This window comes from Emydura macquarii, unplaced genomic scaffold (genome assembly GCF_026122565.2).
Source record: "Emydura macquarii macquarii isolate MOO-44397 ecotype Brisbane River unplaced genomic scaffold, CSIRO-AGI_Emac_v2 contig_2636, whole genome shotgun sequence".
NCBI lineage: Eukaryota > Metazoa > Chordata > Testudines > Chelidae > Emydura > Emydura macquarii.
Genome location: NW_027132773.1, coordinates 19441660 through 19465098, shown reverse-complemented (window position 1 = coordinate 19465098; position 23439 = coordinate 19441660). Strand labels below are relative to the sequence as shown.

Here is a 23439-nt window from a genome sequence, read left to right as displayed (position 1 = left end):
TAGATGTGAATAGTTTCTCTGTAGCAAGGCACAGGCACAGGAATTTGTCAGAAAGAAGTCATTTGACAGGTGGGCACAAATGCATTTGATCAGAAATACTTAGGGTTTCCAACTGTAATTGTTACATCAGTTATTACATTCTATGAGGAAGACAATGGTTTCTTAACATGACAGGAATATTTCCCATTTGTTTTAATTTGTTTTGTCTGTATGCCCAGAAGATAATTATAGTTTTTCCGTTGAACAAGCAGGTATGCAAACATTTACAGTAAGATATAGTATAATATATATAATATATTTTACAATGCTTTTCATCAGAATGTCTCAAAATGCTTCTAACCTACAGCTGCCCAAAATATACCATATTTTGCAAAAATATACAGAAAAAGTTTGAAATTTTTGACCAAAGAAATATCAAAACAGCAACCTGATTTTTTCCTTCTCTCTCTCTCCATTTTTATTCTTCACCTTTTTTCAGTGAGAAAAAGTAAAAGGGAAAAAAAGGGCAGGGGAGGAAGCGAGGAAGATAAAATGGGGAAAACCTGTGCACTGATTCTGATTAAAAATAAAACCAGGTCAATATAATTACTTAGGCTGAGATTATTTTGATCATCTGCTCGTTTGCTCATAGATTATTCTTTTCAATCTCTTTTTATATTTATCATCAACATTATTATAATAGATGCTGCATTTGCAGGCTTTTTTAAAACTTCTCTTCTGATTCATTAATGGAGAATACATGGCTTTTTCTTTTCATTGGAAATATTTCTTGAACAATATACTTTAGGTTAATCTTTAGAAAAGAACATAACTATGCTGTATTGACAATTCAATAGTAATCTATTAACTGATAATTCCATTACTATCGATGCTTCATCTTCCATTTTTGTGAAATAATACAGATAATAAAGAGAGAGCCTCTAAAAGATCTATAACCACTTTAAAATTGGAAATAGTCTAGCATGTTTCTACTGTAACATGTTCTATGACTACACCTACAAAGAAAGCAAAATATCTTGGATCTCTCTTTTGAAACCAGTTTTGAGCTTGTGTTTTTTTCTTTCAATTTCTGTTTATTGATTTTTTTAACAAGCAATTTTTGAAGGGGATATTAAAGTTTGATCCATAATTCTTTGCCTTCAATGAGGATATTTCCATTTACTTCAGAGACATCTAGCAAAACAGAATAAGCTTTTTTACTACAACATAGTTATTCTAATTCTCCTGGTGCAAATGATTTATCACATATTACTTCTGAACAGAATATCTTCAAAGAGAAGGCAACCAAACACATAAATGAAGTATTTCCTTGAAGGCTTGTCAGTCAGTCAATGCTGGAGAAATGGTCAAAGGCATTGAAAGCCCCTTTCTGACCTCAATAAAGAGTTTGTTCAATGTTTTATTATTAATTGTGGTATTTATGAGAAGATACCCACTGGCAGCACTAGAAAGTTACGTCTCTCTTGGTCCTCAGAAGTTAACAATTCTAGCACAAGCTGTAGCAGTAACAGCTTCCCCTGGTTGGGAGGCAGGGCTCAGGTAAATAGGCAGGGTCTATAGTAGCTACTAGTCAAAGACTACTCTAGTTGCTCAGGCAACTTCCTCCTGTGCCTCTTTCTGGTTTAAGTAGCGCTTTCCAGCCAATCAATGGCGCTGGATGACTCCCCCAGTCAAGGGCTTTGTGGGCAGGGCCCTTTGCAAACTAGAGCTTGCTGGCCCCCTTCTCCAGTCATTCAGGTGACCATGGTCTGAGCACTGCCTGAGGACATGTGGGTCCAGGTTCCAGGCAGTTGATTCCTCCCATGTGGTCCAGCACTGATTTCAGTGGGACTGCTTGTATATTTGAAGTGCTTTCCTGGATCAGTTTTGAGCCGATTGTTATTGTGATGTGGACACCTGCCCACTAGGAACTGATGTAGGACAACAAGCTCATTACATATAGGCCACCCAATAATCATCAGAGGGTAGTGACTTTAGGTAACTACCTCTATGCTCACTTCCACTACAACTAGTGTTCGATTAAGATGTAACAAATCTAGCCCCTCTTCACTTCTGTCCTCCAAAGCAGGGTTATTTTGCAGTTCAAGTCTGGCCAGTCTAGCAGTGTCTGCCAAACATCTGCACAGAGATGCAGTGAGCACAAACAGTTCCAGCATAGAAGGATGCAAACACAACCCTTGAGCTTTTGGGGCACAGCTCTCATCTGTACCCTCTCTGAGCACGTAACCACCTCATCCGCTGTTCCCTTGCGATAACCTCCCTCCCCATAATGAGAGAGGAACTTTGGACTCCGCTGCATCTGTGCTGCTGACCTCCTTTGAAAATTTACCTTCTCGGGGCACAAAATGTGCATCAAAATGTCATCTTGTGTGATTTGAACACCCTGCCAGTCCTCATTAAACATTTTCAATCCTTATTAAGTAGCAAGTGTCCTAGATTTTCCCTCCTGCTCCTAACAAATGACCCCTTCCTGTATCCTCCTAAAGACAGATGTGAGCAGACTGACCCTCCTCCCAGATGTCCTGGTTTGGACGTCTACCGAAGGACCTGCATTTTACTGTACGCAAGGCCTTTCCACAAATCCTGGCTCCGCACAGGATAAACATAACATACAAGTAGTTATACACAAAGCTGCTCTTTGGACGGAGCAGAGAGGCTAAAAGGCCACCGCAAAAATTGTAGCAAGGACTCCAAGTTTTAAGTGATCACACTCATTTATCTTAGCTCTTGCTAGGCAACCTAAACTAAATCATTGTTTGAGCTAACACAGAATACAGTTGGGAAAAGGAGGTGCTGCTGTTTAACCCTTTGACCCTGAAAAGGCTGAGTCCCTTCCCTACACAAATACTCTGCCAAGTATTCGGTAGTAAAATGAAAAATAACTGATCTCTGGGTTACACATTTACAATGTTATGCCAAATCCTAGTGACAAATCACACAAATATTGAAATAACCAGGGATGTGTTAGGCTTTAGTTACATTGTTCCTTATGTATGACTAGGAGTGCCAGTGATGTATATGACTCAGAAAGAAAAATGTTAATTTGATGGAGGTGTGTCATTGGAATGTGATGAGGTGTAATAGGGAAGTGTTGAATTCTGCCCATATCAGTATGGACATGAGGGAATAATCCTATTTGCGGAAAGGGGAAATTGTAACTACTTAAAATTTACCCTGGATCCAGTCTACAAAATACATGTTGCCAGTTGGTCAAAAAGATTTCTGAGCTAGGTTAGCAGGAATTGTCACTGCTTGAAGATTAACTGGTGCTTTTACATTCAGTTCAGATGACATAAAATTAAAATTTCTTCCCATAAAGTTGCACATTTCAAACCAAAAGTCCAATGTGTGGTGGTCTCCAAATATTTGCCAACTTCTCTCTCACACACCTGAACAGCCTCCTTCCCCAGTGCCTTTTTTTTTTTTTTTTTTTACAAAGCTACCCAATTAAGCAAGTATCAGAATTCAAAATATCCAATATTAACCAGACTGGGAGAAATAAAGGCGTTAGCTAAGGATTTCTATTAAGTCTCTCTGATAGCTCCAGAGCTGGCAAGTTGAAGTAACAGTTCAGTAAGGATCCCTCTAGGCCTCTGACTCTGCGGTTCAAAATCCTGCTCCCAAATTATGTGCGTTTCTCAAACAGAAAAAGACATAATATTTAATGTCTTGAATTAACTAGAAATGAATGACTTAATCATGGCAGCACTTCTCATGATTCAGTGAATGGTGAATGTGTTTGAAAAAAAAAAAGCACATTTACTTTTCAATACAAAAGTAAAATAATAAATGTGCAGGTAGCAGTACTAGCAGGTTTGGGGAAGCTGAACTGAGGTGCAAGATGAGCATAGGATTGGGCAGGGAAGCATGGCCTTTTTCATCAAGTAAATCAGAAAAAAAATGGATATTTAGGCATCTCCATAGAGTAAAACTTGAGTCAGAGAAATCTGGAGCTCTCTAATGAGGAATTTTAGGTATGAATGAGTGGATCTCCGGGCTTTTAAATCGATAGAGAGAAATGAATTAACATTTTTAAAAGAGGCAAAAACCATATGTAGAATCTGGCAGATATGAAGATATTATGTTTCTATGTATCTAACTAAAATTAGTTAGAATTATGAAGCCAATCAGTTATGTGGCATATTTGTGCAGTAAAAGTATACAGCCTGAGGTCAACTTCATCAAGCCCAAATGATATTTTAGTCTTTGAAGATCTAAACAATTAAACATTTTGTTAACTCTTTTTAAGGCCCCAATGCAGAAAAGCATGTTCTTTATGTCTCATTGAAGTCAAAGTTACAATTAAGCATAGGCTCAAGCGCTTTCTTGATTAGGGACAGACTTAAACATGTGCTCTTCGGGCAAGGACTGCCTTTTTGTTCTCTGTTTGTACAACTCCTAGCACAATGGGATCCTGGTCCATGACTGAGCCTCCTAGACACTATGGTAATACAAATAAATAAATGTGCCTAAGCACTTTGCTGAATCGTAGCCTATATTTTTAACAAAGAAAAGGCAAGAATACATTTGCAATATATATCAACACAAGTGCAGTCCCACAATAATATCTTCATGATCAGGCATATCCATCCATAGAGAGAGTAGAAGGGACCACCAGAATTTAGTGGGTTTGGAAAATTTGTCAATGATGTGATAAATATTCAAAAAATAAATTTGGTGTAAAGTGCACTGAATATATAGTCTTAGATATTGGACTGATTTCCTAGCCTATTTGGAAGGGAGAAAGACATGGTTTCTGTAGAGAAAACTCTCCCAAACAATGTTTTGTCTGTACAGTTGTAGGGGTCAAGGAATTAGGAATAGCGATAAATAAATAGTATTGTCACCATAGAACACAATTTTCAAGAGCATCTGCTCTACTGGAATGTGGTTAAGAAAAAGTAGCCATCTTAGATGTATCAACACAATCTCAAGAGAGAAAAGCAAATAAGGGGAAAATAGGGCAACCATGGCAGTTCCACTCTCTAACTGTCTTGCATATTTTTAATAAAATGCAAATACTTTGCATCCCTATAGTGCCTTCTATCTGAGATTTCAAGGCAGTTCACAAACTGCTTAGTTAGTTTAATTTCATGACCCTCCTGTGAGGTAGATAAGTATTTTTACTCCCGTGTTTCATGATGAAACCGAGACACAAAGGATGAAACCCTGGTCCCATAGACTTCAGAGAGGCCAGGATTTCACCCAGAGAGCTTACGTCACTTGACCAATGTCACACTTGAAAATCTGCTGGAAGGCTGGGAACAGAACCCATTCCTCCCAGTTTCCAGTCCTGTGCAAAACACAAAACCCATTATAAAAGTGCCCAAAAGAACTGGACTTTCAGTCATTACTAGCTTTGGAAGGAATTATTCCTGAAGTTTCACATAACTCATAAATCTCCCCTTTTTTGTCACATACCAATCTGTTTAATTTAATCAGTTAAAGATAACTACTCGGTTCTATAACTCTGCAACCAAATGAAAAGAGGGGGGAAAACAATGATGCCAAATTTTCCTGTTTCTAGCACAATTACAAACTGTATTTGCTTCACCCTTCTTTGGCCTATTTCCTTAACAAAGGACAACTTGGACAATCTCCTGTCTCATGTCCCAAGTGGTTTCATGGCATAGCTAGACAAAATGAATAAAATGCAAGGAAAAAGGTGAGGCAGATATGTACATGGATTTCCCCTTTCAACCCTCAAAAGCAGAAGGGTGAATTTTTTCTGCATGATTAAGTGGTACAGAATGTTTGTGAAATCGGATAAAATGTTATTTAAAATTTTGATGATTTCCTACGTCTGTGGGTACATAAACTGGCACTCACAGTCTGAATTCCTTTCAGGTTACTCACATGACTAACTCACATGATTTGCTTTGGAGCAAAGTAGATCAGAAGAAATCTCAATAGAACAAACATTTACAGTACTACAGGCCAAACCGCAAGTAGAAGTACAGTAAATAAATGAGAAATGCAAATTCTATAACAACAGAGGCATTTGCAAGGTTCTCTTCTAGAATGTATGTAAATCCTCACCTGGGGCACATCCAGATCCAGCACCCAGTCCAAAGAGCTGGGCGAATGCACTGGGGAATGAGATAAGAAATTTTCTTACCCATGCCATATAGGAGTTGCAAACTGCTGATGTAACCTCTGGGGGCAACCTATGCTGACAGGAGGATCCCTGAGTCGCTGGATGACCTGATCCCTTATCCCTTGCACTTCCCTCCATATCATATGGAAAGGACTCATGATGAATCATCATCTATGTCATGCACAGGGCACATGCCCTGTGCAGACTCCCCCCCCCATCCAATAGTGTAATCATAGAATCACAGAACATTAGGCTTGGAAGGGACCTCAGGAGGTCATCTAGTCTAACCTCCTGCTCAAACCCCAACTAAATCATCCCAGCCAGGGCTCTGTCAAGCTGCATCTTAAAAATCTCCAAGGATGGAGATTCCACCACCTCCCTAGGTAACCCATTCCAGTGCTTCACCACCCTCCTAGTGAAAAAGCTTTTCCTAATATCCAACCTAGACCTCCCGCACTGCAACTTGAGACCATTGCTCCTTGGTCTGTCATCTGCCATCACTGAGAACAGCTTAGCTCCATCCTCCCTTCAGGTAGTTGAAGGCCACTATCAAATCTCCCCTCATTTTCCTCTTCTGTAGACTAAATAAGCCTAGTTCCCTCAGCCTCTCCTCATAAGTCATGTGCTCTAGCCCCTTAATAATTTTCGTTACCCTCCGCTGGACTCTCCAATTTGTCCACATCCTTCCTGTAGTGGGGGGCCCAAAACTGGACACAATACTCCAAATGAGGCCTCACCACTGCTGAATAGAGGGGAATAATCACTTCTCTCGATCTGCTGGCAATGCTCCTACTAACGCAACCCAATAATCAATTTGGTGCTGCTGCAAAACAGTCCCCCATGATTGCTATTGCTGGTGCTAACTTCATGGCTGGATCTGCCCCTTAGTAAAACATTGCACAACAAGGTAAGTATGTTCTCAGAACAGGCTGGTGTGTTCCCAAGAGAAGGTGCTGCATGTAAACAAGCAGGAAATGCCATACACACAATACTTAGGCTTAGTTTGTTCTTTACTGATCCACAGAGTAAATGCTCATGAAAAGAACAATGTAACTTGTTGGTACATAAGATATCCTCCCATCTGGCTTTCTCGACAAAACATTATGAATAAAGGCACTGATTCACTTCCATTGATACATTGTGCCTCCTTGCATTGATCAGCTACTGTGTACTGGGGGGGTTAAACATCAAGGAGGGCAGGCACTATGCTCCCTGGGTATCCCAGCAGATTTAATTCGCAACAGAGACTTCATAGAAGCCTATCCAGTATAGACTGTCTGGGGGATATATGAGTTAGTACATCACCTAATGCTGCTGCCCAGTTTTGGATAGCACAGGATGGTTGCTCATTCCCATGGTGAAGTAGGAGTTGTGGTGCCTTGTGCCATGTAGTACTCACCCTCGGCCAGACAGACTTTTTGCCACCAGACTATAATCCAGGGCTTGATTGTTCTGCCAGGCCTTGCATGTGTCCCCATCATAGGGGAATTCCACCAAAGAGGAATTTATTTGTGATCGGTTGGGATTAGTGCAGTGGCCATCACTAAAGAGTCTCGGGACTAGAGAAACATCCATTTTCAAAACATGGATCAAACCACGTGGAATGTTTTCCTTTGGCTTCCATGGAGCAGCATCAGGTCCCATGCTGCTTTGTCAGGGCTGCACAGAGGATTTTCAGAGGCCTGGGTCAAAATTTGAAATTGAAGCTTCCCCACCCTTCCAAAAATTTCCCATGGAGATGAAAGAGGAAAGAAAGAAGGGGAGCCAGAGAGGGCCCAGGCCTGTGGAGTTGCTGCCCTCCTCAGGGGGATGAGTGAGAGTCTACCCTGCATTTGGCCAGGACAGTTGTCCCTGAGCTCTGGCCCCACTGCTGGTTGGACTGGTATCCCCTGACCTTGCTCCTTATTCTAGGCTTCTGGTCTGGCGGGTTGTGTCAGGCCTGGCGTGATGATACCAGCAGTGGCTATGGTGGGATCTGGGCCCGCCTGGGGTGAGTGAGTCACTCCATGCACTATCGATGGCAGAAGCCAGACCTGAATGGCACTCCACCCCGTGTGCCAGGTTGCAATGCCACTTCCTCATATTTGGCCCCTCCCACTTCCGTAATTTTGGAGATCCTCTCAAATGGAAGGCTTGGGCAAACAGTCCCTTTTGCCTCCCATTCCCAGCCCTGCTCCTTGTGACAAATGAGATAGTGAAACAGAGAGAAATATGCAGAATGGGACAGATTTTGTCCTCATTCACCTGGGCAAATCCATTGGCTAAATTCATCCCTGGTATAAGCACATGCATCTTCCACTGTCTTTGGACAACTCAAATCCGAGTTTCTATGAACCAATGAAAGGTGATGCTACATGTGATGCCTATAATTCAACTACACATGCAAAAAGTCACATGGAACTAGCACCTTCTGGCACTCCCGCCCCCCAAGTTTGGAAGGAAACATTACATGTAACACACACTTTGCACTTTAAAGACCTGACCCCAAACCCTCTGAAGTCAATACAGAGGGTTAAATGAATCAGGCCCCAAATAAAGTAGTTCTGTGAAAAAAGTCACTGGTGTACATTTCACACAGCATCACTGCAGTCAACTGTTAATACCTGTTGCTTTGGTCTATTTCACTCCTGAATAACAGGAAAAAATAGGTGAGACTGGTTACTTTACTTAAGGTAACAAGGTAGAAAAGACACACGTTAACATAATTAGTTAATACAAATTAAAAACATTGCACATTCTATTGTCAAGATCATTCAAACGGTTATTTGTTTTTGTCATTGACCACTGATGCATTAGTTCCTGTAATCTGGTTAGTGCGTTAGCACTAAGTAAATACTATTGATTGAGTCAGATATAACGGACCTATCAAATCTTTGAATTTCGTCCATTTCCTTTATACTGATTGTATGACATTTCACTCAGCATACAAATTACCACTGAGGAGGTGTTGGTTCATTATTCAGTTTAAAGAATTAAAAATAAGACACAGAGGATGTTGCTGAAATATCTGAGAATCACTGAGCCAAATACAACCTTGGTGTCAGCCAGTGCATCTCCCATGGAAGTCCCTAGGACACATTCATTTGTGACTTAGGGTTTGTCTATGAAAGTTATGCAAGAGAAAGGTAGGGTGTGAATTTACAATGGAATAGCTATTGTGGAATAACTCCATATGTAGACGAGCCCTTAGACAGTAGTGTACGAGACGTGGGATGAAAGTAGGTGAGAAAATGGGCATGAATGTAAGGGTAAAGTAGTATAATTTGTACTTGTTTCCATTCAGTAAGTGTGAAAAAGCAGAATAACATACACACAGAGGAGGCAGAGCAGAATCTGTTCTTCTGTTCCCTCAGTGCTTTGCTTGCTACGACTGTTCATTCTGCTCACCTGCTGCAAGTTAAATTGTGCAACTTGCCTTGCTTTGCCAGCGGCACTTGTCTTCTACTCCATTTATGTCACTGTTTAAGTTACCAATAAATATGGCCCAGTGTTTACAGTAATGGTATCCTTTATCAAATACAGGATCTGATTCTGGTTTCACTGACATCAGTGTAAATCAAGAGTAATGGAGTTACACTGATGCAAAACCACTGTGTGCACAGAATCTGTCCCAAAGGGCACTTTACACAATTGCTTACTTCCCGTGACAAGCCAATACGTTTAACTGAGAAGGTCCAGAAGACAGACCTGGGTCCAAAGAACTGAGGTTCCTCCTAAGCCTCCTAATGCCAGAGCCCAATTTCCTATTGCTGCTCTGTGGCTGGCAATTGTGAAAGTGCTATGGGGTCACCAAGTCAAATACAATTACAAATCAAAGTGCACAGGGCCTGACTGGAAGCCAAGAAGCGATGCTGAGGATAGCCGAAGCAGGATAGGTACTGAATGAGTTGAAGTGCCATACACACGTGTTTGCAGGATTTGGACCCTCGGTTCTGACCTGAGGAAAAGGGAGAAATGGGAGTGGAGGGACATGGGTTATAACAGCAACCATCAGAGAAGGGATGTTCTGGAGCAGCCTCCCTTTAGGAATTGTAGGGGCAAACAACAGTTAGTTTTAAGAGGAAGCTGGACAATTATGAATGCAATTGTATGATGGGGTTGTTTGTGATGGGTGGGTGCTGGGCTCACTCCATAAATTATGTTCCTAAAAGCTCATGCTTCTGGGTCTTTGCTGGCCACTTGGGGTCAGGAAGGGATTCCCCTCCCCGTGTATTCTGGGAGGGTTTTTTAAATCTCCTTCCTCTGTAGCCACGGCTGGAGGGGACAGCCACGGCTGGAGACACTGGATGGGGAGGGCCAGGGCTCTGAGGTGAGAGTGAGCATTCTCTCTCAGTTGGCTGGTTCTTGCTCACGGGTTCAGTGTCTACCTGATCACCATCTGTGGGAAGGAATTTTCTCCTAAGTCAGATTTGCAGTGAACTTTGGGGGGGAGGGGGGTTTCCATCTTCCTCTGCAGTGTGCAGGTGCTGGTCACTTGCCAGGATTATCTGCCTATATTTCACGTAATCATTTCCTTGCCATTGCAGGGTCCTTGGGCACTGATGCACCTTGAACCCTCCTATTCTCTTCCTGTGGCATGTAATAGTTTAGTTTCCCAGGGGCTGTAATATTTGGGTCTAATTTTGGTTGTTGGGTTTAGTGCAAAGGTGCTGGTTGGTTTCGGTGCCCTGTGATGTACAAGAGGTCAGACTAGATGACCGGGTGGTCCTTTCTGGCCTTACACTCCATGACTCTATACTCAGACAATGTCGTTATGCAGTAAGGCACACGTGCACTTTTGCACAATGCAGTGCATTATTTTGTTTGTTCATTTTGCTTCACATAGGTGCCCCAGCAAAAGTGAGTTTTTAAGAGGGATGTGAATGAGGAGAAGGAGGCGACTTTACGAACAGCCCTAGAGAGAGTGTCCCAGGCATAAGGGGTGGGATGGAATAAGGGCCAGAGGCAGCAGTGGGGCAAAGGTTGGCATCATTTGTGGAATGAAAGGATAGGGAAAGAACTCTGAAGGAGGCAAGGTGGAGACTGGCTGAGGCTGAGTGATGCAGGGCCTTGAAAACAAGGATGTGCAGCTTCCGCTTGATATGAAAGTCTTTTATTTTGTTATTCAATTAATGTTCATGTGCTAAGAGACATTTAAAGGCATTTTACAAATCTGAGAAATAAAAGAACTATGATTTTTTTCAATCCATGGTTCAACATCTAAAAACTGTTCATTGAGCTAATTGAAGTTTGGACTGTGCTTTTTCAGAGTATGCAGGACGTGCTCTTGCCACACTAGGAACAAGGGATTTGATTTAAAAGTCTGGAGGTGAATGTTATTAGTAGGCCTTCCTGATGAAGCAGTGCCTTTACCAAAAGATGATAGAAGAACAAATGTCAGTGTCACAGAATAACCTGATTTTCAGAAAGAAAATTATAAAAAAATTGTCATCACACTGAACTACAGAGTAGGAGATAAAAAGAGACAAGCCCCCATCAGGGAGCTAACGAGGAGGAAATTCTGCAAGGTTCTCTTTGCAGAGCTTTCTCCCTACTGGGGAGCAAATGGCAGCCCTAAACTCTATAGATTTTAGGGATCAGCAGGAGGACCATGTTTCTGCATTACATCTGGGTCAACAATAGTCACCTCCCAGTCCAATGGAGTGACAGGGCTTTTATACCTGGTTCCTTCCCTGGATCTTCCTTCTAATGGCATCCAGGGAGAATGATCACACAGAGATAATATACCCCTAGACTGTATTATCCTTCTGTTGTGAGCTAAGAACGTTTTTCTAGAGGACAATGCACATTACGCACTGCCTTGTCACGACCTGTTTATGCATCCAACAGATGACTTATGGAGAACCCGCTGCAGATATTGTAAAGATGGGAGGTGATCATGCAGCATATGCTGGTACTGTGCACAGAAAGGTAAGATTTGTCAGTAGAAGGTCCCTTCTCTGCATAAATATAGTGGGTACAATCAGGCCCTTAACTTTTACATATTTTTCATTTGGATTTCTATGGCATATCAACCTTAAGGAAGACTGCATACTCAAAGTTCTTTTTAGCACCATGAGTGAGGATCTCAAATGATATTTTTATGCTTTTTTATATATAGCATTTCCAAAAGCATCAATGACTGAAAAAAATCAGATGGATTCGAGTGCCTGATTCTTAGAAGAAATATTTCAGTCCATACTATATCCTCCTTGTAATAGAAAATGCATTTTTCCTTTATTGTGCGAGAGTGTTTAAATGAGCTGCATCAAGCCTTTATAATCACAGAGATGTGGGGCTATTTTTAATCCTACCAAAAATGTGTAATCCAAATGGGGGGGGGGGGGAAGATTACAACTCCTCCAAAAAGTTATTTGCCTCTGTTTATTTTATTAAATATTACTAGACATACCCTGAGGATGACAGATCAATAAGGGTCTTTGTGGTTTCCTGATGGAAGGCTGCAATTATTTTCTTCCATTATAATATGAGCATAACCCAATTTTACTCATCTATCATCTTTGAACAGTAATAAAGAAACATCAGTGTGTGTTTATTTTAGTCTCTTTCTTTTTCACTTTGTTTTCATTTCACCTTCCTTCAAAATAATTTGTATCTGCTTGTGCTTTTCATTTGACAGGAGAGGTGACCAGTTTGCCTGGCCACATCCCAGGGTACTTGGTGGCAAAGAACAGCCTATGTTTACTCTGGTTGCAGAGTGCTTTCCCATGCTTTGGATCAAAGACACTGTATGGAAAAACTTTGGGTTGGATGTGAAAACTTACAGGAGAAACAAAACAAAAGAAATCCCTGTGTCACAGGAAATCTAGAGCTGAATTCTTCCACTGAAGTCCTTGGGAATTGGATCCACGTAACAGAGAGCCAAAATTGACACACAATTGTTTACTACGTTAAAAAAAATCAACGTGGAAAAACTCTAAATAAAAAAAGGCTAAGCTTACTGCTAAGTAAAAATATTAAAATATTGTATATATCTGTAACTGCTGAGCCCAAACCCTGCTCTCTCACTCACCTAAGGAGTCCCATTGAAAACAGGACTTAGATGGGCACCTTAGGACTATGTGCATCAGTGAGGAAAGGCAAGTAGCACTTGGCTCTTAATCTGAATCTTCATCTATTTTAGTATCTGAACATGACTAATTTTGAATCAGTGACTAAGGCTCAATCCACTAAAACCGACACCCAGTTTCCACAGTAGATGTGGGTGAGGAGATGCCAGAGCAATGATTCGAAATCCTCCAGGAAAGATTTGCAACTACTCCACATCACTCTTTTTGCCCTGACTAGAAAACCCTTAGTTTTACTCCACTTTTTTTTCTTCTGATTCAAAGCTGATTCCGATGCCTGTCCTGTTCCCATTGAAGTCAATGTCAAAACGGGGACAGATCCTCAGCTGGTGTAAACTGTCATATCTCTGTTGATTGAAATGGGGCTATGGCAATTTATACCAGCTGTGGATCTATCCCCCTGACTTTAACGGGTGTAGGCCTGGGGCTTTTAAGAGCTTCCCTTAAAAACAGGGAAAACGGGAGCCAGTTTTGATTCTGGTTTTGTAAAAACTGACAAGTTTTAAAACCAAAGCCAGTTTTGTCAACCAAACTGAAGTGAATTGAAGCATTTTTATCCAAACATCTGAAAAAGGTAGAGGGAAAGTTTCAGATAATTTGTTCTTATTTTGGCCCATTTATAGCTGCAGCTGCTCCACACCAAACAACAAAAGCACTAAGGAATAGTCACTCAAAGGGTTATTTATTAGTGTAATAGAAACAAAGGCAATACGATCTTGCAACTCTTTCTGCTAATGTGATTTGTCCTTCACCTATCAGCATTTGACTATAAGTGATCAAATATTACAGGATTGCCTTGAAAACTGTGCCAAAATCTTATGGTTGGGGTTTTTGTTTTGGGGGGCGGGGGACGAAGGGAATAACATGATACTTTCACTACTGCACTACTGTTGAACTAACTCTCGTTACTTAATCCTGTAGAAGTCAGCACATTTTCTCTTACATCAGAGGACTGTGGTTTGCATCTCTCATAACATTAAAAAGAGACATCATCTTGGCTAAATTACACAAAACACTCTGATTATGCCAAAATAAGCTATGACAAATTGTCATGGTTTACAGACAGTTTTATATCAAATTAAAGGTGACCTACAAACGGAAACAAGTTGGGTTGTGGCCTTTTTTACTTCTCTGTGATGTATAAAGACGGTCTAAAAAGTGCTTTTGTTTATTTCATCAGTTTTTAAAAGGAATTTTTTCCCTGCTTGTTTTTTACATTCGAAATTCACATCCTGTCTCCAAGGCCACCACATTGGGGGGAGGGGGGGGGGTACACTTTATTGGGGCCCAGTCCAGGCTGCAATCCCCATTACCATGAGGAAAAAATTGAGGCTAAATTGTAGATCATGCCTGAGGATATTTATAGAAACTTATTTCCCTGTATCTATATCTATTGTCCAGATCTTGTGAGATTGCTTCTGGCTGGTTCCAGCAAATCTTAGAGCAGTCTCAAGCAACATCCTGAACAGTGAGTTGCTGGGCCTGCTGGCCCAGCCCAGGCCCTTCTCCAGAATAGAGTGTGTGTGCTTGTGCAGTTAAATTAGGACTTGTAGTTTGAGACTGAGACCATGTCACAGAGAAGAGCACAAATCTCTGTGTCTATCATTTCAAGATCAAGAACTACCAGTCCCAGTGCATAGGCAGGAGGGAGGGACAGGAGGGTGGGACAGCTGGTGCTATTGCCAGTGGAAACAATTACAGCAGTCACTGTCTGGTGGACATGGAGTGGACAGTGAGATTCAAAAACAAATATTAACAGAAGCTACAAGATGGAAAGGAATATTGGAAAGGTTGTTGGATGTTACCTTATTTCTGGCTTCACGAGGTTTAGCATTCCAAGGAGATAATCATCTGCTAGGTGACCCACACAACAGTAACTTTCTTGGAGCTCATGAGATTATAGCTGTGGGGGGCTAATTCGTGATTTTGCAATGAAAAAGGCCGGAAAAATAAAGCTATAAAGTTAATTGGCCTAATTATAAAATGTTTGCAGTCACATTGGTTCATTGGAATAAAAAAATCAAGACATTGACAGGATATAATACCTTTATAATGACCAAAAAGTTACAAAATAGTCAGCAGACTTGTAGGACTTTCAGGCGGGGTGTTATGTTAAACAAAAATAGCAAAGGGGGGGCATTTTTCAGAAATGTAGAATATGTAACAGTAATTTCAGAATTCAAACTTTTTTCATGGCTCATGAGATTTTATGTATGGGACAAGGGATTGTGGTATGTGTGTGGGAGGGGGCCCGTGTTACAAGTTTGTACTGGACCCGAAACAATTATGCTTGAGCCCTGCCTGTCTCAGCTGGAAAACTATCTATGACTTGCAAACCAGTGAAATGGTAACATTACAAGAGTCAAGAAAACGAAAGCTCAGTAATTGACAAAAGAGATTTTCAGTCAGACTGTTTAAAACTCTGATTGATGTTTGTTTTTATTACCTATTTAACTCTGGTGATTAAAGAATGCTCTGAATAAAGGTAACCGTGAGTTAAATATTCAAACTCTCAATCGCTTCAATTAAGGTGTTGAAACTCACAGTAAGCATCCCTAAGACCACCCAATGGTTCTCCAGCAAAACCAGAGATCTGACATTCTTGATATTTCTAAGATTAAAATAAAAAGACATTTACTCCCTCCAGCCCCACCACCCCAAAAAACCCCCAAACTAAAACCAAAGCATTTTATGTCTTCTTTAAACAGCATAATGGAGTAATTAAAGGGCACACACACAGTTTTTTAGAATCCTTTGCCAATCACCCACCCCTTCAGCCAAGGACTGAGAAAGCTCACAGTACATATCTAAACCTTCCAATGAGTTCTCCATCTAAAAAAAGAATATCAATCTTAACAGTCTTGATATTTCCATGGTAAAAAAAACTTTCAGGAGAAGTACATGCAAGCCTTCTTTATACAAAATAAAGGTTCACAAAAGACACAGACCCATTTTCTTTCCTTTGCAGCACACCTTTATCAATGTAATATAGTTAAAGTAAGAGCAGAAATCTGCAATTCTGATGACATTTCTTGGAAACGTGGAACTGTAATAAATCCTCTGTAGCCATAATACATTCAACTCTGATATGCAAAACAGTGGCAGAGCCTGGAAAGCATTTTGAAACAGGAAAGAATTTCTCAGTCTGTGAAAACTCACAGACTATTCCATCAATATATTAATGGGATACTTTGCTGTGAAAAGACCATCTTATTAAAGAGGTCTGGCTGGGTAACAGGAGAATGAGATAAGTTAAAGGCCATAAGGAACTTAAAAAACCCACACACAAATAAATAATTCGAGAAGAAGGAAGAAAACTATTTTCAGAGAATAAAAATTGATGCTCGGAGTGAAAATACAAAATGAAAAACAAAGAAAGAATATTAAGATCTGAGAAAAATAACGATTAAGATGAGGACAAAGCACTAGAGAAAGAGAACAGAAGCTACTATATTAAGAATTTTCTAAATTGTATTTATTTTCCTGAAAATTAGGAAGAAAAAGGGTAAAAATGTAGTGTGAGACATGTTCACAGTCCCAGCACTAAGTGGCAACTCCAGAATCTCAGCTGAGCCCTGGGAATCTCTGGTAAGGAATCCTCCACTGGAGGCTGTAGAATCACAATGGAGCCTATTTAGAGGCTATTCTAGCCTAATGGCTGGGCTGGTCTCCACAGTTCAGCATGCCTCCACCACAGACGAAATGCCAGAGGATCTGTGTAGTGGTAGATCCCTAATGTGACATTTGCCCTGTCCTGGTCCTGAACACCTAACATCTGCTGCCATTCGGGAGGGAGCCCGCAAAGCTGTGAGGTCTCATCTCCTCAACAGAATGAGTTACAAATATGTTTACATTTAAAATAATTTGTTTGGAAAATCCTTCTTCCTTGTCCAACCCTGAATACAGGAATCCATATTTCCATTACAATTGCTGACATCACCACAAACCACTTAATAGAGAGGAAGGAGGGCTTTTTTTCTTTTATACTTCCTCTTTTTTATTCTAATTGTTTGGGTTGCTATCAGCATCACAGGGGAAAAACCCTCAACATGTAGCAGATTTATGAAAGAACAGATGTAAAGATATGGAACCCTTCATTATCTGAATTCAGGCTGTATCTCTTGGCAGGCAACAGTTACCACAAAAAGCCTTCTCTTACCCAGATTCACATTTAGCTAATAAACTCTATATTGCATTCAGAAAAAGTGAGCTTCTAGGTTACTTGTTTAGGACCCAATCCTTCACAGAGAAATCTGCAGAGCCAAGGGTACATTTGCTTAGTTCTCACTACAGGACTGGGACTTTATTCTGGTAGGGTGAGATTCAGGTAGTTTTTTTTTCCACAGTGCTTAGCACCTCACTCCACAAGAAATCCCACTGATTGAATTCACTAAACTGATTTCAGTGGGACAACTTGTGCTATGAAACATGAATAAGGGTATCACAATTCGGTTCTTAAAGATTTATGTTCTGAAACAGATTTTTTTTCTCAAAAAGCTTTTAATTCACCTTTAACATGCTCTATGTTAGTTTTAGGGGACATCTGAATGCATAAAGGGACTGATATTGAACCCCTTTTAATGACAGCAGAAGATATAATTCCTTCCTTGTTCCATCAATGGCCTAATAGACCCTTAGAGACAAAAGAACACCAAAACAAAAACAAAACTAATTAGCTGTTTTTAAAGAGTTTTTCAATCCTTTTAATACTTATTTTATCTCCTTAAGCTCCTCATTGACTCCCGCAGTTGATTTACAGTAACTGCTTTTTGCAAAGATGAATCATTGGCAAAGATGACTGTAACTAGTGCAAATCATTGCTTATTTAAATGGACAACTCAAATAACCTGTAAATGATTGGGGCCTTAGCCAACAAAGACTTGCATCTCACTACTGCAATCAATGGCACAATCATATAGTAATGGAATAGTCAATGTGAATAAAGGATGGCAGAATCCAATACCAAATTTATATGTGATAAAGTAATTTTCACTTACCCTGTTTAAACAGTATTTGCTATCCTTCCCATAAAAGTGCTGAAGACATTTCATGTTTTGCTTGTCTACAATCTTGTTGAAGAATTCATTGATTGTTCGGACAGAGACTGCACAGACAGCAGATCTGTTTGTCGGTTCTGAAGAGTCTGGCTTGCTTTGTGCAAAGACACCATACAAAATGTCATCGTTCACGCTAAGACCCATTTCATGGGCCAGAACTGCACCTGGCTTACTGACATACGCAGCCTGCAGAACATTAAATACCTCACTCCGAATTGACCTCTTCCTCCGCTTTTCAGTGAAAATGCACTCAAGAGGCATTTCCATGTAAGAACGCAACTCGGAATCAAAAGAGCAGAAACGGATGATTCTTGTGTGAAAAGCCTGAGAGTCAAGAGATTCACGCTGGACTGTCAGGAAGTAGACAAAGTGGTTATTTTCAAAGGCGTGGACGTACTTAATGGGATAAGAGTCCCTGAACTGTGGGAGAACGTCTATATAAGAGTGATCTGTGAGAAACTCAAATCCATCCTGGGTTTCTTTTAACCTTCTAACTGATACTGAATGTAGTGCATGCTGTGGTTGAAATGAAGACTTCACACTGTTCCCAACAAAGAAGTTTACAAATCTGTCCTTTTCTGTCACCAAAACTTTGGTTCCTAAAGTGCTTACAACACAGTCAGGGCAGCTGTCTGACTCTCCATCCATCTGCTTTGAGTACATGCAGTGCACTTCGCTTTTGATGTCTGCAGGGTTGTTGGGGTGAATGACGTGACGTTGACACACACCTCGAGTTACACTACCACAGCTGATGAGCTGATCATCATAGTATGTTTCTAGGAGCAGAGCCATGTTGACATTATCCTTCCAAACACTATTGGATAAGTTGGCTCTCTCTTTGCAATCTTCACATGGTGCACAATCAGGATTCTCCAGCACAGGTCCAGTCTTGTACACAGAAATGTTCTGGAGGTTTTCATTTAAGACATAGATCTCGTTGACTGCTCCGATATAGATATGATGCTTATATAAAACTATATTCTGTATTGGTGTTTCTGTGATGAAATAAGGGAGATGATACTTGATGCTCACATTCATCTCTGACTTTGCAGCTGCTTCTTTACATTGTCCACTGGTCCTTTGCACCAAAAAAACCAGGAATACAATAATCCCAGAAGTAAACACAGCAATAGTCTTCATTGTTGTAGATTTAACCTGTCAAAATATATTTAAGGAAAGACTGTTTATATTTCATATAGTAAAGCTCAAGTTTATCCATTAGCAGAGATCTGCTTCTAGGCTGTATGTGTATTAGCCATTCTAATTCAGCTTGAGAACAGTTGTAGTTTTGTTCTGTGTCCACTAGGGCTCTTCTAAACTGTTGCCATTACAATGTATAATGGGTACCTATCCCATGGTTCCCTGCACAGTTCCCAGAAGCAATGGGTTATGATGGATTTGGAAAGACCACTGATGCATTATGGGGTAGTAATGGGAAGTTGATAATATCAGCTACTCTATTTCCACTCTGATGCTAAAACAGTTTAGACTGAAATGGTTTAGATCAAGTCAGACCTTAGATATTTTGAAAGCAATTCTGATCAGAGCAGTTCTTGAGATACAAATAAAGTGCCCGGGGCTTTTTGTACAGAAGGGAGATGTTCTACAACAGGGGTTGGAATGGTTCTTATCACAAAAAATGTTGATGTTTGCATTTAAGTGAACTCATTTTGTTCTTTGTTAATATTTCACAACATTTTTAAAATTATCATTATTGAAATGGTTATTGATATTTTTCACTACCAGAAAACCATTCTGTTTTCCCCCGCGAAAAAAAAAAAAAGCTTTCCATAAAAGGCCACTTTTGGACAAAATATGTTTTGTTTTGAAAAGAATTCAGCCAGTTCTAGTTCTTGGAATGGTCATTTTCTCTAGTGTGTAGACAAGGCATTATAATATATCCTTAAGACATTTTATGTATTTTGTGGTTCTTGACATGTGCAAGTTTAATTTTAGGCCCTGTACCACAGCAGTAAGTCATTTGGGAGAACCTTTAGAAGATACAGGCAAAGCACTGTGTTGTAAACAAAGAGATATCATGTGAATTAGAGCCATGAAGTGATGAAATCAACAAACCTAGCACATTTCTTTCTTACTTATTTTTCCCCATTTATTTGATGTGGCTTTAAAAATCAAAAGTCCATGACTAGTGTGATATTTAAAACTCTCTCATTTGACCAAGTAAATGAAATGTGGTTGGAGTGTATTTGGTCAAATGTCTACATTATACCCTAAATCACACCAGACATTGTTCTCTTAATATCATGCCACAGTTGCTAAGCTAAATTTGGCTTCATTATGGAGAAAACAGTTATATTTTCTAAAAGAAATATGATTACATGCTGTTTAGAGGATTTTATGAAAAAAAGTGTTTATTGTTTGGCTATCGTTAAACAATTGTTACCGATAGACAAATGCTCACAAGCACATTGAATCTCTAGAGACCTAAATATACAGGCTTGAAAATACAAAATATAATAATCAGGAGTTCAGTACTGACATTTTTTAAAAAAAAATACAGCAAGATTTTGGCTAAAATGACAGAATATTGCAAGTCAGAATTGTTTATGTGCAGATATATAACTTGTATTTTCATTAGATTGGTTTAAACAAGACAGTAATACTGCTGTATCCTTTCGGATACTTTATTTCAATATATATTGCATTCTTTCTGTGGCTCACATCATTAGTCTTTACACATAGTAGGCTTTACAAACAAAAGAATTGTCCTCTGTCCAAAAACCTCTCAACAGTCTGACAAGAATCATGATCAAGAATGGAGAAAAAAAATCAAAAACTATCAGCAACAATATCTTAAAAAGTGCTAAGAAAGACAATCTACTCATGTGGTGGTGAGTAATGAGAGTATTTTTTTTTACAGCAGCTGGGATTTTCTGCTATTAATTAGCAATAGCAGAATACTGAGAAGACAAAAATTTGATCTGGGAAAAAAAGAGCAGGGATGTTATAATTATAAAATAATCATAATTTGATTTAATATTTATCTGTAGTCTCTACAGAGTGCTGACTCCTGGCAGAACATATAGACAGACACGTTCCTTACCCTAATGAGCTTAAGTTCCATGTTGGACATGGCACAAGAATTGAGAGCTGAAAACAAGAGGTTGAGAAATTGAAGGGTGGGTAGATGAAAGTTTCAAAAATAAAGTCACAAGGTTACTTGATTGCTACACACTCATCTTGTTCCAATGTATTAGAAAATATGTGCAAAACCTTTTCTCCCCCACACCACTGAGTTCCCTAAAATCTCCCTAGAGAACACAGTTCCCTCACCCAAACCCCAGCCCCGGTCCCTCGGATATCTGAGACATGCAGGGAACCGCTGCAGAGATTGTCCTGAGTGTTCAAGAGCAAAATGGGGAAATACCCAGCTTTTAATGATGACACAGGGACCCAGAAGTTGTAAAGACAGAGTGGGCTGTTCTTTTCCTATGCCCAACAAGTGTTCAGGTCATACAGGTAAGGGAAGAGCCCTAGCTGCATCACTGTCCTGCCTGCCCCATAGGTGGGACAGCACTGGCTGCTACTAACAATTGTGTAGCTCCTGCCGAGAGCTGGTCCTACCCTGGAAGAAGTTTTGCCCAGCTCCCCAGTTGCCGTGTACTCTTGGAGAGCTGCTAATGCACAGGTGCTAACTAATCTTGCTGGAGTTCAAGTTCCAGCCTTGACCCTGCAGTCTGGAGCAGACAAACTCCTGCTGAAGTTTACAGAATCAGACCCACAATGCAGAGCTAAAAAGCTCCCTTAATTCAGTGTCATGCAACAGACGTCACTAATAATATGTACAACACTCAATTACATGAGCAAGGAAGGAAAACATGAACAACACAAGAACCAAACTTCATCCAGGCTTTGTGGTCTGAGCCCTACCCTCAAGTTAATACCTTGCCTTTCTGTGTGGTTGTGACATGTACCAAGAAGTCTCAGATGCAAACTCCTGCAGAATTCCATCCATACAACCCTCAAGGTCAATACATGTGTACAGCTGCTAAAGGAGATGGCTCCCCACAATGCGCATTGGCTTTTTGACAAACCCACGCACTATGGATTCCCTGCATCACAGTTTCTAAGAGTGGGAGGCAGAAGCAAAGTGCCGTACACTCAACTTTGCTAAGACAGGAGTGATGCTGATAGGCAGGGGGACACATCTACAGGAATGGGTGTAGGAGGTGCATATCTGGCATTTCAGTCTTGGGTTACATCCTCTCCGTTGCGGTTTGGATCTCAAGGAGTCACTGATGGCAAGCTATGCCTCTTTTCATCGAATGTTTGGCCTGGAGATTGTCACTAGTCCTCTTTTGCAGACTTCAGCACAATGAGACATCTTGTCGTGACCCCAAGACTGCAAAATGCTTTACTTGAAGCTCTCAAATACTTTCCAAGGGTATCTCCAGCTAGCAAAAAATGCAGCAGCTCATCTCTTGAGAAGTTGAGCTGTTTGACCATGTGCACCATAATTCAACAAAGCACTTAAACACGTGCCTAACTTTAACTTGATTTCAATGGGACTTTTTAGCACATGCTTAGGTGCTTTGTTGAATCAGTGCCATAATACCCAGGCTATGGACTTGCTAGATTTTCTCTTTTTGGTGCAGGTCAAGGTATTAATTAGTACCTTTCTGTTGCTAAGGGGAAAACCTAATCTGTTCGTTTCTATGTTGTATTTTTGTGACCTCCCTTTGATCAGTTTATTCCCATCTGTGTCATCTGTTTAGAATAGATGAATCTTGTAACTTTTTTTGACCTGTGGTGCTTCCTATTAAACTAATTCTGTGGATGGATTCTGTCTTTTGTGAGTGGATATTTTCAAATCTTGTATCACAATGCCCCCATTTTTCCATTTCTCAGCAGACACTAGCTCATATAACCCATGAGAAATTGAGTTTTGGTCAGTCAGTGGTGCTGGCAATATAAGTGCTGTGGTTGATGCTTCCCATTCATATTTGGTATGAGGAGTTTGTGTGCTACTGACTAACATCCATCAGTGGGATCATAATAGCTTTTTTCCCATTGACAAGCCTCATTCACACTGTGTCATCATTTGTAAGAGTACAAATACCTTTTCCTGGTTGTCATGCGGCTGTTGCTTTTATTGCAGTCATATTCCAAACCTATGCTGGTTGCTAGGTAATGTCAAGTCTGCAGCATTGGAGGAAGTCAAAAGCCATAGCTGTGTTTGGTCTTCTGGCATTAATGT

General features: G+C 40.3%; 1 protein-coding gene across 3 annotated transcripts in view; it reads right to left on the bottom strand.

Moving 5' to 3' along the window:
* MET (MET proto-oncogene, receptor tyrosine kinase) overlaps positions 1 to 23439 on the bottom strand; it is a 114915-nt gene that overhangs the window by 73143 nt on the left and 18333 nt on the right. For all 3 annotated transcript variants that reach the window (XM_067564245.1, XM_067564246.1, XM_067564247.1), the window contains exon 2: positions 18162 to 19376. In XM_067564245.1, coding sequence (XP_067420346.1) covers positions 18162 to 19361 — 1200 coding nt within the window. In that variant the 5' untranslated portion in view covers positions 19362 to 19376. The remainder of the gene's footprint in view (positions 1 to 18161; positions 19377 to 23439) is intronic.